The 12710-nt window shown below is 44.2% G+C and overlaps 2 protein-coding genes across 2 annotated transcripts; both read right to left on the reverse strand.

The window, feature by feature from the left end:
* Positions 1 to 533: 533 nt before the first annotated feature.
* Positions 534 to 1788, reverse strand: MRPL17 (mitochondrial ribosomal protein L17). Its single transcript, XM_039368999.1, has 3 exons — positions 1566 to 1788; positions 1400 to 1468; positions 534 to 1294 (listed from the first exon to the last, which is right to left on the reverse strand). The coding sequence occupies exons 1-3, from the start codon at positions 1737 to 1739 to the stop codon at positions 1040 to 1042; spliced, it is 498 nt and encodes a 165-aa protein (XP_039224933.1). The 5' UTR covers positions 1740 to 1788; the 3' UTR covers positions 534 to 1039.
* A 1089-nt stretch (positions 1789 to 2877) lies between these two features.
* Positions 2878 to 4000, reverse strand: LOC120319811 (FANCD2 opposite strand protein-like). Its single transcript, XM_039369059.1, has one exon. The coding sequence runs from the start codon at positions 3930 to 3932 to the stop codon at positions 3405 to 3407; it is 528 nt and encodes a 175-aa protein (XP_039224993.1). The 5' UTR covers positions 3933 to 4000; the 3' UTR covers positions 2878 to 3404.
* Positions 4001 to 12710: the final 8710 nt, after the last annotated feature.

Consider the following 12710-nt stretch of genomic DNA (forward strand, 5'->3'; position numbering starts at 1 on the left):
GAAATGGTCGGTTATATTTTAAGAGGCAGTGATTATATTTGCTGGGGAGTTTCTGTTATTTTTTTGTTTTGTCTTTCTTCCTATACTTATTCTTTTTTATCTAAAAAAATATTTTAATGCATTTCTCTTTTAGGTAGCTATATTAGTTCTATTTGTTTAATATGATTTTCAATAAAATAGTTGGGAGAAAAAGAACTGAGAGTGAAGATACTTCTGCCTTTTAGGATGAACCAGCAACAGTAAAAAAAAACAAAACAAGCAATCAAGAAATATGCCCACAGATTACTATTTGGTAGAGCAGCCATGACAGCCCAGGAAAAAGATACCATTCAAAAGCCGTGCTCTCTATATCTGAGCTCCCTTTTGCTATGCAAGCAACTGTTGGACTTTAAAGATACAGGATAGGAAAAGAATTGTTGCTTTTGCACTTTGGAAAAGACTCCCAAAAATACAGGGAAGAAAACAAATGATGGATCACTAAACCCATAGACCCTGAGTTCTCACTTGAGGCACAAATGACCCAGCTCAAATTATCACATTAAACAGCTCTCAGAAAAAGTCTTTAATGCTGGAAGAGGCGGAAGGAAAGAAAAAAAGGACAAACAGCTGCGAGTGGTACAGAGACAAAGATGAGGAATGCAAGGGGGGCAGGTAGAAAAAAATAGGTTAGATTTTCTCCAAGATCTATTCCAACTGGTGTGATTGAGGAGTCAAAACGGCAAAAGTATACAGCAGCGAACACAAAACTGATAATCCCAGCTGTAGGAGTTCATTAAGCCTCTGCACCTTTCCCAAATCTTGAATACCTTTTTTGAGGTGAGCAACTGGAATCGCTGGCAGTTTTCCAATCGGTTCTTAGCAAAGACTTTACACAGCTGACCGTCTCTCCCGGCTCAGTTGCTGGGAGGGAAGCGCTGCCTTCTCCTCACCCCCAGCTCAGTCGGGTCCCCCCCTTCTCCCCACCCGAGAGAGACCAAGGAGGCGGCGGCGGCGGCCCCGGGGCGAGCGCGGAGAGGCCTTTATTCACCAAGGGGCGATGTTACACGGCCGTGCCGTCGGCGGGGCGCCGCTCCTCCCGGTAACCCTTCAGCAGCTGGTTGACCAGCGTCTTCTCGCCGTCTCGGCGGGGCAGCGGCAGCGGCGGGAGCGGGTTGCCCTTGTACTCGATCACCGCCCTCTCGGCCCGGTCCAGGTTGTCATTCTTGGGGATCCGCACCATCCGCGTGTAGCCTCCCTGATGGGGCGCGAAGCGGGGCGCCAGCACCTTGAAGAGCTTGGGCAGCAGGTCCTTCTCCTGCAAAGAAGCAGCAGCTGCAGCAGCGGCGGGGGCGCCGCGCTCAGTCCCGGGCCTCGCGCCCCGCCAGCGCCCCGGACCCCCTCCCAAGCCGAGCCCGCTTACCGTCAGCCAGAAGTCGGCCAGGCGCATGGCCTGCGGGTCCGTGTCGCCGCGCTTGGCGTGCTCGATCAGCTGCAGGGCAGAAACGAACACAGGGAGGGTGGTGAGGAGGCAGTTCGCCAGGACGCCCCCACGTCCATTTTCCCCCTCCCCCCATCCCCCCACTCACCTGCTCGGCGTAGAAGCGCATCTCGTCGGCGCGGGCGCGCGTGGTCTCAATCCTCTCGTGGCGCACCAGGCCCGTGACGAGGTTTCGCAGCATGTCGAGGCGCGAGCGCGGCCCGAGCCCCAAACGGCGCCGCAACCGCCCGTGGGAGATGCCGAGCACCGCCGTCAGCCTCATTGCTGGGTCGCCGGAAGCCGCCGCGAGCAGGGCGGAAGGGCCGCTTGAGGGGCGGGGCGACTGCGCGATAGCCGAACAACCTGGGGAGGTGGGCGGGGCAATCGGCGTCCGAATGGGCCCCGAGGCGAGGTGGCTGCCGGCAGGAGTATCGGACGTTGGGCCGGCCCGGGAGCGGGGAGAAAGGGTGCTTCCCTTGCGGTTTCCTGACGCCGCTTCTGCCCGAGGACAGCTGGGCCCGAGCAGGCGGGGGACGGCTTGAAGACGGGCCCGGCAGTGGCACCTCGCGGCTGCCGGCCTTTGGGGCGGGCAAGTCCGGGGCCTTCTTTCCCGAGGAGATTCTCCCGCCTCTGCCCCTGAATACTCAAATTGGTCTGGTCCAGGGGTAGGCAACCTTGGCTCTTTTATGACTTGTGGACTTCAACTCCTAGAATTCCCGAGCCAGCCATGCTGAGGGGAAAGGGAGAGTTTCCAAGCTGAGTCGTGCTGGCTCAGGAATTCTGGGAGTTGAAGTCCACGAGTCATAAAAGAGCCAAGGTTGCCTACCCCTGGTCTGGTCGATTCTGAACGAAGCCTCAGGAAGGAGGAACACGCTGCTTCTGCTATTAAAATCTACAGAAATCTTAATAACCCACTTTTTGCGTTAGAATAATAATAAGGAATTCTATTACAATTTCATGCAGAAATTGAAATTATTGGCATGATATTGGAAGCAATAACAAAAGATTTTAGACATGGGAGAAAGGTTTATTTCTATTTGAAAAAATGTGTATTTAAAAGTTGGCAGAGGTGGTAAATATTTAAAGTGTTTATTTTATAATTAAGCATTTCACTGGTGGTATGTGTTGAATGTTGGGTGTTTCAGATATACTGATATATTCTTAAATTAGAGCTGTTCTTAAAGGTCGGGCTCTCACACCTTTAACCTGTCAGAATCTTGTCCATTTAGGTATCTTCATAGTCTGTTGAAAACAAAATATAACATTTGTTTAAATCATTGCCTCAGGCTTATTTACTAACCATACTAATGCAGTAAGCATTGTTTCAGTTTAGGAAATGTGATATTCCAAAATGAATTCCAAACAATATTTTCAGATGTGGTTGAGATAATCATTTTATTTAGCAATCAATACAGCTTGTTTTAGACTATCCTGCATAGATCCCTACTATTGCCATTTAGTATCTAACCCTGGCAAATTAATAGATTTCAAATAGATTTATTTCTCAGTCCCATTCTTTAGTATCTTAATGGTTTTTATGTTGAAATTTGCTTTAATATTCTTTCTAGTATTACAAATATTCTTGAACTTTATGTTCATCCCATCTAGAAGTCCAGTTATATCAGTTTGCTGAATGAATGTTCTTCACCATGTGCAAATGTGTGACTTGTTTCTCAAACGGGATATGTTGTTGGACTCCTTGTTGGAATTTCAGAAATTTTTCCTTCAATGATACGGTATTACTTGAAATGTTTCTTTCATTTATAATAATGACGAACTATTACATTAGCAAATTACAGTTCAGGTGTAGATATTCTCTGGGTATCTCCAGTTAGTGGGAGATGTTTAGCTGATCAGAATGGACTCCACGAGAATAGGAAGCACATAGATAGTTACTCATAGAGGGTATAACTGAGGGAAGGAGATTCCCTTTGTCTCAGACGGGCCCTCAGTGGGAATGTTGCAATGCGAAGGCACACCTCTTGTAGGCAGCGTAGAGTAGGAGTATGGCACGCAGCATTTGCCGGCATATGGCCATGGCCATGCGCACTTGGGGCTCCTGGAGCCCTTGGGGCCAGCGTTGGCGGGTGCTTATGACTTGATGGAAGGCTGAATGCTTGGATACCCTGAGGGAGCCACTCCAGCGTGGGGGCTGTACTGTCACAAGGTGTCCAAATACCGAATCAATTCCTGTGAGACGCACAGCCTGGGGTTTACGCACAGACCCACTGTGCCCTCTTGTCTCCCCAGCTGCTCCCGGTGGCTGCTGCTGTCCTGCTCCCATCTTTGCACGAGGCTCCAGGACCAGACTGAGGCCCTGGAAACAAAGCTGCACTTCTAAATCGACAGCACCTGGGCTCCGTCCACCTCGGAAGAGAGGCTTGGAAGCCCACGGCCTAGGGATGGTGCCCCTCAGCCACTGCAGAGATTCATCTAGTGGAGACCAGGGTGCCCATAGCTGGTAGCCCCCATCCATGGTCAAGGCCACGGAGTAGCCCTTACCCCGTGTTACCCCTTACTCTTACGACATCTTTGTACTACTTGGTGCCCTTGGCAACCCTTTGTGAACGTGGACAGCTTAGAACTTTCTGATTGATTCAACATTCCAGAAGCTCCTTCTGCTGCTGATTGTGCAGAAAGCTTATGATTACAAACTTAAGGACACTTTTGAAGTTGTAAATCTTTAACTGAAGTAACATGAGAGTAGGTGGCAGACTTAAAATATTCTGCTGTAAGGATATAGAAGACAGGGACAAAAGCTTCCTTTTGCAGAAGAAACCAGAGGGAAAAATCATTGGTTCAGAGAAGATTGAACCATACACGCATTTTCCTACCTTAGGTGTATAATCCCAGATTGGATAGGGTTTCAGAAGTGTGGAATAGGTTTAAGACGTTTTTTTTGATAGGACTTCCAGGTTTATTAATTGACATGAAAGCATGCTTCTTTCTTCCTTTCTTCCAAGTAGATGGATTTCCCCCATTGAGGGTGAGGGGGTGGGGGGGCTGGGTTGGGGTGGGATTGATTTGGGGTTAGGGTGTTAACTGTCCAGTTGGTAGTTCCAGAAAAAGAAATTGCTGGGACATGATTCTATATTCTATTTTACCAAGAGTATAAACTTTACTAAATAAACCATATTGGCACAGACAAAGTGAAACCAGCTCTGGGTTTCCTGTGCAAAAGCTAGCATAATTAATTCCCCCTCTTTCCTGTGGGCCACCCTCAGTCCATTACATCCACCAATAACTGTCCATTTTGTTATGAGAGCCAGCAAGCCATGCTAGTCCACCTGCTCAGTGTGTCCTTGGGTTGGGCACTCTCACAGGAACAGATGATGCTCAGATGCAATTGCCCCCACCCTTGTATTGCATCCCCCTCCTCCCTTTTCTTTGTTAAGCTGCGAGCTAAGTGGAATATAGATGAAAATGTCAATCAGTCTTGACAGGCCGACCCCCAGAAGAAGGATAGACCTGAGACAACAATAAACATATATACACATATACTCATAACTAATTGTGTCCACACCCCTCATTGGGGCCGTTGGGGGTACCTATTGTCAAGGTTCCGACTAATGAACCCAAACAAATCACAACTCTGAGGCTTGAAAATTCCTCAAAGAACATGTTTATTGGATACATAATATTGGCACGATCAAAAGTGAAACCAACTCTAAAATTCTCATGCGGATTCAATAAAACTAAACTTAATACTTCCCTTCCCCTTATCATGTCATTGATCATGCAACCCAATGAGGGCAATTGGCGGGTTCCATGACACTCCTCTCTGATTTCCAGCACCTGTGAGGATGACATTGGTTCCCACAGGATCATCAATGTTATGCCTAGCAATAGCTCCACCCCCCGACCTCCAGCCTGTGTGGCAACTGTGAACAATAAAGATGGCTTCATCCAGGTTCATTTCAAAAGTTGACAGTCGGACTCCCCTAGAGAGAAAGAAGTTCCTAGAAAATAACAAGCATAGATACACAGCAGGGTTTCGATAATCTTCTACTCTATCACCCGGAGCCTCTCTAGGCTTTTGTCGATGTTTATTTTGAAATTTCTCTACTAGTCTATCTGCCTTTACATCTTTACCCTTCACCCAAGTAGCTTCTGACAAAGAATAGCCTTTCCACTGAATTAGATACTGTAATTTCCTTTTATACAGTTGAGAATCAAGGATCCATTTTATTTCATAATGGGTGTCACCTTCTACTATAATAGGACCTGGGGCTACTCAAGGTACTGGTCTCAATGTTGATTCCATGACTGGTTTTAATAAACTGCAATGAAACACCGGATGTATTTCCCCTAATAGTCGTGGAAGTTTTAGCTCCACAGTAATGGGATTTATGATCTTTACGATGGGGAAGGGACTGATGAATTTAGGTCCTGCTTTTTTTCAGGGTAGTTTTAATAGGTATTTGGTTGACAGATAGACTTTCTCCTCTACATGAAATGGTTTCTGGGGGGACCACCTTTTATCTGCTTGCTCTTTTTGAATCTTTGTGGCTTTGACTAAGGCACGTTTTATGTTTGCCCTGCAGTGAGCTTATCCACTTTGTCAAACTCAATGAGGAAGGGGGTTCTTGGGGATATTCAGGCATGGGAATGAATTCCCTGCCAGCGGCTACTTTAAGGGGAGTAAGTCCAGAACTGCTGGGCACAGTGTTATTGTATGCTACTTCAGCAAAAGGTCTGTCCAGTTGGTCTGCTGATAGTTAACATAACATCTCAGGTATTGTTCCACCATTGCGTTCACTCATTCAGCAGCTCCATTCGTACTCGGATGAAAAGCCAAACTGAGGCCCTGGGTGGATCTAATCAGTTTTACAAACTCTCCAGAATTTAGCTGTGAATTGAACCCCTCAGTCCGATATGATTCTTCTTGGTGCTCCATGGAGTCAATAAATGGGTTTTAAAAATAGTTTCACCAGTTTTTGGGCAGAGGGAAGACCAGGGCAGGCAATAAAGGAGCTTGCTTAGAGAAAAGGTCAATGTCCAAATTACAGTATTCCCGCCATTTTCAGGAAGCGATAAAGTCCATTGCAATTTCCTCCCAGGGTTGGGATGGCTCCGCTACCTGTTGTAACAATCCGGGGGTTTCCCTGTTTTTTCTTCATGATGGTACAGATTGCACAGCTCTTTACATAGCTTTCAATGTTCCTTTTCATTCCTGGCCACCAGAATTGCCTTCTTACTGGGTGTAAGGTCTTTAGGAACCCAAAGTGACCGGCTTGCTTGGCATCATTGCTTCGTTGCAGGGCTTGGACCCTGAGGGAGCTTGGAAGCTACAATTTAGAAACTTTCTATGCCAATTCATCTCCATATGTAAACAGTTGCTGGTTGTCTTTAAACCAGAGGTCGGATTTCAGTTCAGTTTTAAATTTCTGGGTCAAGTCACTGTTGGAGCCGGTGAATTGCTTTTGAGCTTGATGCCTAATGGTCACTTGGGAAGCTTTTTGAGGTGAGGGGATGATAGCATTGACTATTTCCTCATGATTGCTCTTGTACCGTGTTTCCCCAAAAATAAGCCCTAGCTTGATTTTGGGGGGTGGGCCTAATATAAGCCCTAACCCCAAAATAAGCCCTAATTTTGGGGAGAGACACACACCTAAAAATCAAGCTAGGGTAGGGGTGGGGATGTGGAGCTGCCCAACGTGCTCTACACCCACTTACCTTGCAGCCAGGCCTCTCCCTACTGGCCCACTTTTTCTGTGGTGTCTTCTGCAGCCAGGCCTGCATTTCTCAGTCACAGGCCTTTCCAGAAGATCACTGCAGCCAAGAATCGAGCTATGGATTAAATCCATTGCTCGGTTCTCAGCTGCATAGGCCTTCTGGAAAGGCATGACTTGCAAATGCAGGACAGACTTCAGCTGCAGAATGAAGCTATTTTTTCGGCCAGAAGAAGTGGACTGGCTGGGCGGGGCTGTCAGTGCCGGAGGTGAGTATAAAAGACATCCTCTGAAAATAAGACCTGGTCCCTCTTTTGGAGGCAACAACAACAAAAAAAAGACCCAGTCTTATTTTGGGAAAAACATGATATTGTGTTATTCTGGACAAGGCATCACCTAGGAAGTTCTTCCCTCTGGGAATGTACTTTAGAGTGAAGTTGAAACGATTGAAATATTGCGTCCATCGAACCTGCTTGGAGCATAATTTCCAAGGGGTTCTAAGTGCCTCAAGGTTTTTGTGGTCAGTCCACATTTCATTTTTTTAATTTTTATTTATTTTTATTCATTTTGTAACATAAAATGTGAAAATACAAAAGTAAATAGTAGGGGACAATAATAGAAAAAGGGCAAACAAAAAAGGTGTGAAGAAAGGGAGGGGAAGAAACAAAAGGCATTGACTTCTGACTCTCTGTTGCAGTAAAATCAAACATTAAAATCAAATGTCAACTTTTTTACATTTCTATAGTAGTATGCACTAGCCATTTCTGTATCGGCAAATCGGTATAATTGGTGAAACCCAAAATCATTATATCACTTTTTTCCACCTCAAACAGAAAGTCCAGAAGTGGTTTCCAAGTAGAAACAAAAGTACTTATGTTCTTTTTTTTTAAATCAACACAGTCAATTTGGCATCTCTGCTAATTCCATCAGCTTTTGTAACCATTTGTCCATGATAGGAATCGAGGCATCTTTCCACTTTTTGTGCATAGAGCATTCTTGCTGCCATTGCTATATATAAAATTTCCAATTTTTTCTCCAGTTCTCTTTCCATTAGGCCCAGAAGGAAAGTTTCTGGTTTAATCTTTATGTTCACTTTAAGAATTTTCTCCGTTAATCATTCCAATGGTATTTTATTTCTCTCTAGAATATGGTGCCAGGTTGGTAATTGCCAACAAACGGCAAATGCTTCTTTCTCCCATACTGCCCATCATCTCTCTGTGTCGGTCAGTTTTCTGGAGGTAAGCGCATGGTTATAGGTCTCTCTTGCTGTTTTTTGGGGGAAGAACTTCACCCTCTACTATATTGCTAGCATCCGCTTGGATGGTAAATTGTTCCTCAGGGTTAGGGTGTTGGGGGACTGGTTCTCCTGCGAACAAGCTTTTGAGTTGGTCAAATGTTGCTTGGCATTCCATAGTATAGTATATACCTATGGCAATGTCATTGTGTAGGCAACCCAACCGAACATCACTTGTTCATCAAGTCCATCACTGAATGTCTGGGAATGCCTCAGGAACCAGAGAAGTGAGTCTTTTCAGATGAGATCCCCCTCCCTCCTGGTTTTTAAGAAGTTCAACAAAAGATGGTTTATTTCATTGGTTATTTCATCGCTGTGATTTTGTCCTTTCTAGAAGTGGAAGGGTTTTGGATTTTTTGTATTCTTGATACAAAATGTAGGTTGCACGTTATTACTTTATTTTTTTTTTTTGTATTATTTGGAATCCAATTTATGGAGGTTGGGATATGTGCTGCTCAGAATAACTTGTGATTAGATCAGCCTAGAAGCCCAGTGAAATAAAATTAAACTAAAAAGTTAAGCTTGAAATCTCAGTAGATTTTGAAAACCCTTGCAACTTTAGGGTAGCAGCCACTAGATGTCATCACTGTTCTATCTTTGGGAGAAAACATCTCATAAAATATGCCTGATTCACCTTCTGCTTTAATTCGACAATAATCCATTTTACCGGTTCGAGAGCATTAATAAACTGTGGGCAATTGTCCGTCCAGGATTCTTCTGGATTGCTTCTCAGCTGTAGACTGCCACTAACCTGCCACAGCTAGGTAAACAGGCATGACCAAGTCAAACCATTTTTTTTTTAAATTACACATTAAAGGTAATTTCTAGATCTAACCAGAAGTTAGATCTAGATGGCATAGCCATTTCAAATTTAACATTGCAGATTGAACTTAAATTTTTACATGCTGGCTTATTGGCAGGCCAAAGATGGTAATGCAATCAGGATATACATCAAATGTTCTTTGGATGGTACTATTTCATGCTACCCCTGATTTGGAGACTGGTGCTTGCATGCTTAAGTATCTACCAACTACAAGGGGATTCAGCTTCCTTGTATTGCTTTCAACTTCCACTGCATTGCCACATCAGTGCTGTAGTGTTACAATTCTTTTGATGCCCTTGGAAGTGGGGTATATGATAATTCTCTGCGGCCAGCTCACCACACCCAACTCGCCGTGGCCATCTTGCTGCTGCCAACTCACCGTGGGACAACTCATCACGGGACAAGAGTTACATTAAGATCGAAGAAATGGTGGAATAGAAAGGATGCAAAAGAAGGGACAATATGAGAAGTGAATGACAAAAAAGATAGTTTTAATTTATTTTAAATAATTAAATTGAATTATTAATTTGCGGTGAATTGTCCCTGTGGCAAGTTATCCCATGGCGCATTGGCTGCGGCAAGTTGGCCATGGAGACTTTGACAGTGGTGAGGTGGCCACAGCGAGTTGTCCCATTCTGCTGGAAGTGCACCTTTTCTGTAGTGGTCCCTGTCTTCTGGAATGAGATTCCTCCTAAGATCTGAAGCCCCCCCCCCACGAGTGTTTCCATAGGCCTTGAAAACCCGGCTCCTCACCCAGGCCTTTAGTGCAAGTCACTGAAGCCACCTTTTTGATGATTTGCATTGTTTTCCTTTGTTCCCATCTGTTTTTGTCACTCTGCCCTCTTTACCATTCTTCTCTTACTGTTTCTCTTGTTTTTGGCATTTTAAGGTTGTAAATTACCCAGTGTCACTGGGAATCAGGCAGCAACTGCATTTCATAAAATTATATAAATAACTATGTGGAGTCACAGCTGCCAGCTCTTTGCAGGTGTTGATCTTCATACCTTCATCGAGTTCTTCCCAAGAATCTAGGGTGTTGTGATATATTTATTTATTTCTAAAATTTATATGCCGCCCAATCCCAAGGGACTCAGGGCGGCGTACAAAATTAAAACAATAATCTGACAATAAAACAATAAAATAAATACATTCATACAGCGTGTCCGATCATATCCCGCCCCCCCCCCTGGGGACATCAGCCCCAGGCCTGCCGGAACAGAAGAGTTTTAATGGCTTTCTTAAAGGCTGGCAGGGTGGGAGTAGTTCAAACCTTGGGGGGAAGTTGATCAGGGTAGTATGTATGCGGATCCAAGCAGTATGGCCTTTTGTAACTGGTAGATGGAAATATTGTTAATTCTCACCTTTTCTTAGTGATTTTTTGATATGGCACCCAGTGTGTTGATAACCACTAGGACTACCATGGCTGGTTTACACCATAATCTTTTAATTTCGATTTTTAGATCTTGATACTTTTTGATTTTCTCCAATTCTTTATTTTCTGTTCTACTATTTCCTGGTATTGATATGTCAATTATTATCCACACTTTCTTCTTTTCAACCACAGTTATATCTGGTGTGTTATAAGCCAAGACAGTTCGTCAAGTACAGTTTGTATTTGGAAATCCCATAATATTTTAATCTGCTTATTTTTTTTTACTACTTTTTCAACTCTGTTTCCACCAATTTTTTCATTACTGTAACGCAGACATGTCAAACTCGCGATGTCACTTGACATCATGCAACGTATCGGGACAGTTTTGCCATTGCCGGCAATGGGGTGGGCGTGGCTTCCATGTGACGCGCCAGCCTATGGGCCGGCAGTTTGACACCCCTGCTGTAATGTGATAAGTTTTATAGCTGTTGCAGTGAATCATTTTAGCAACTGTGTTAGGTTGTTTAATCAGTTTTATTAATTCTCTTGGGGTTCCTTGTCTTGCGCTCTTTCAAATTATGGTCTTCTCACTTTACAATACTCCATATCTCTCCTCTGTATCGCTGCAATCCATTGTTTTCTTGGCTTCTGCCTTTCGAACCACCATTTTGCTCAGTTCTTTAGCCATCGTATTTCACAGATTTCTGCACTGAAGCTTGGCAAATTTCTGTTGCATTTCTGCTTGAATTCTCATCACATGGAACATACTGCTTTGTGTGAATAGCTGTTAAGAATTGGGTAGAAAAAACTTAATATGGTTACTCATGTACTCAAATGGCCACCTCAGATATACAGTGGTACTCAGTACTCATCATTAATTGGTTCCAGGAGGCATGATAGTATCAAAAACGATGAGCACCAAACAAATTTGTTCCCATAAGGAATAATGTAGTGAGTCACAAGGCAGCCGACACAAATATGTTCTAGCTTGTGCACTGAGTATCAAACAAACGATGAGTACCGGGACAAAATTTTCATGTCAAAATGCGTTGAATGCCAAATTCAATGAGTTTCAAGCAGTTGAGTACTGAGGTACCACTATATGCTCCTAGAGCAGTGTTTCTCAACCTTGACAATTTTAAGGCATGTGGACTTCAACTCCCAGAATTCCACAGCCAGCATTGCTGGCTGTGGAATTCTGGGAGTTGAAGTCCACATGCCTTAAAATTGTCAAGGTTGAGAAACACTGTCCTAGAGCCATCGCTCTTTGGATGCTACTCACCAAATGCTCATTGATGGTCCCTCAGAAGTTGGAAAGCAGGAGGTGCCACAAGATGGGGTCCTCGTCTCAGTATTTTTCTGCATTTTGCTTAATAATGAGCCACTTTAACAACTTGTCACAACTGAATAATTCACTTAACAACTTCATAAATGGACTAAGCCTTTGCAGCAGACAGGAGAATGGGGCACTCTTCTTTTCACAGGTAGTTTTCAGCTGTATGACCACAATTGGCATCAGCATTCCCTTTGCTAAGCAAGGTAGTTATTAAGTGAGCCACACCTGATTTTACAATCTTTTTGCCACAGTTGTTCAGCAAATCACTATGGTAGTTAAGTGCATCATGCAATAGACAAGGGAATCTGACTGGGAAGGTCACAAATGGAGATCATATGACCCCGGGATTCTGCAGTTGTCATAAATACATGCTAGTTGCCAAGTGCCCAAATTCTAATCATGTGACAATGGGGATGCTGGGATGGCTATAAGTGCACGTCAATTTTTCTAGCGACAGTCATTAAATAAATGCTTATAAGTCAAGCTGTAACTGTAACTGTAATATGCTAAAGCAGCCACTTCATTTACCTATGTTGCAGAGCTGATTCAGAGCTGTTCCTGGCTGTCTTTGGGAAGAGGTGTGGTTGTGCACATGCATGCACCTGGAGGCAATCAGAAACAGCTTCTGAAACAGCTGCACAATCCTTGCAAACAGTGGGGCTGCTTCGACAAAAAAAATTCTTGGCATGCATTCTTATATATTGTTCTTTAACTGCTTTTCACAGCCCTAATTAATACTTAGAAACATACAGGATTT

Source organism: Crotalus tigris, unplaced genomic scaffold, assembly GCF_016545835.1.
Source record: "Crotalus tigris isolate CLP2741 ecotype Arizona unplaced genomic scaffold, ASM1654583v1 scf7180000020963.25688851:1431469, whole genome shotgun sequence".
Classification (NCBI taxonomy): domain Eukaryota; kingdom Metazoa; phylum Chordata; class Lepidosauria; order Squamata; family Viperidae; genus Crotalus; species Crotalus tigris.

What these genes read in the sequence shown, in the direction of transcription:
- MRPL17 (XM_039368999.1), bottom strand. Translation starts at nt 1,739, where the DNA reads ATGAGGCTGACGGCGGTGCTCGGCATCTCCCACGGGCGGTTGCGGCGC. An exon ending in TGCGCTTCTACGCCGAGCAG is followed by an intron (nt 1,469 to 1,565) that starts GTGAGTGGGGGG and finishes TCTGCCCTGCAG; the next exon opens with CTGATCGAGCACGCCAAGCG. An exon ending in TGGCCGACTTCTGGCTGACG is followed by an intron (nt 1,295 to 1,399) that starts GTAAGCGGGCTC and finishes GCTTCTTTGCAG; the next exon opens with GAGAAGGACCTGCTGCCCAA.
- LOC120319811 (XM_039369059.1), bottom strand. Translation starts at nt 3,932, where the DNA reads ATGGATGGGGGCTACCAGCTATGGGCACCCTGGTCTCCACTAGATGAA.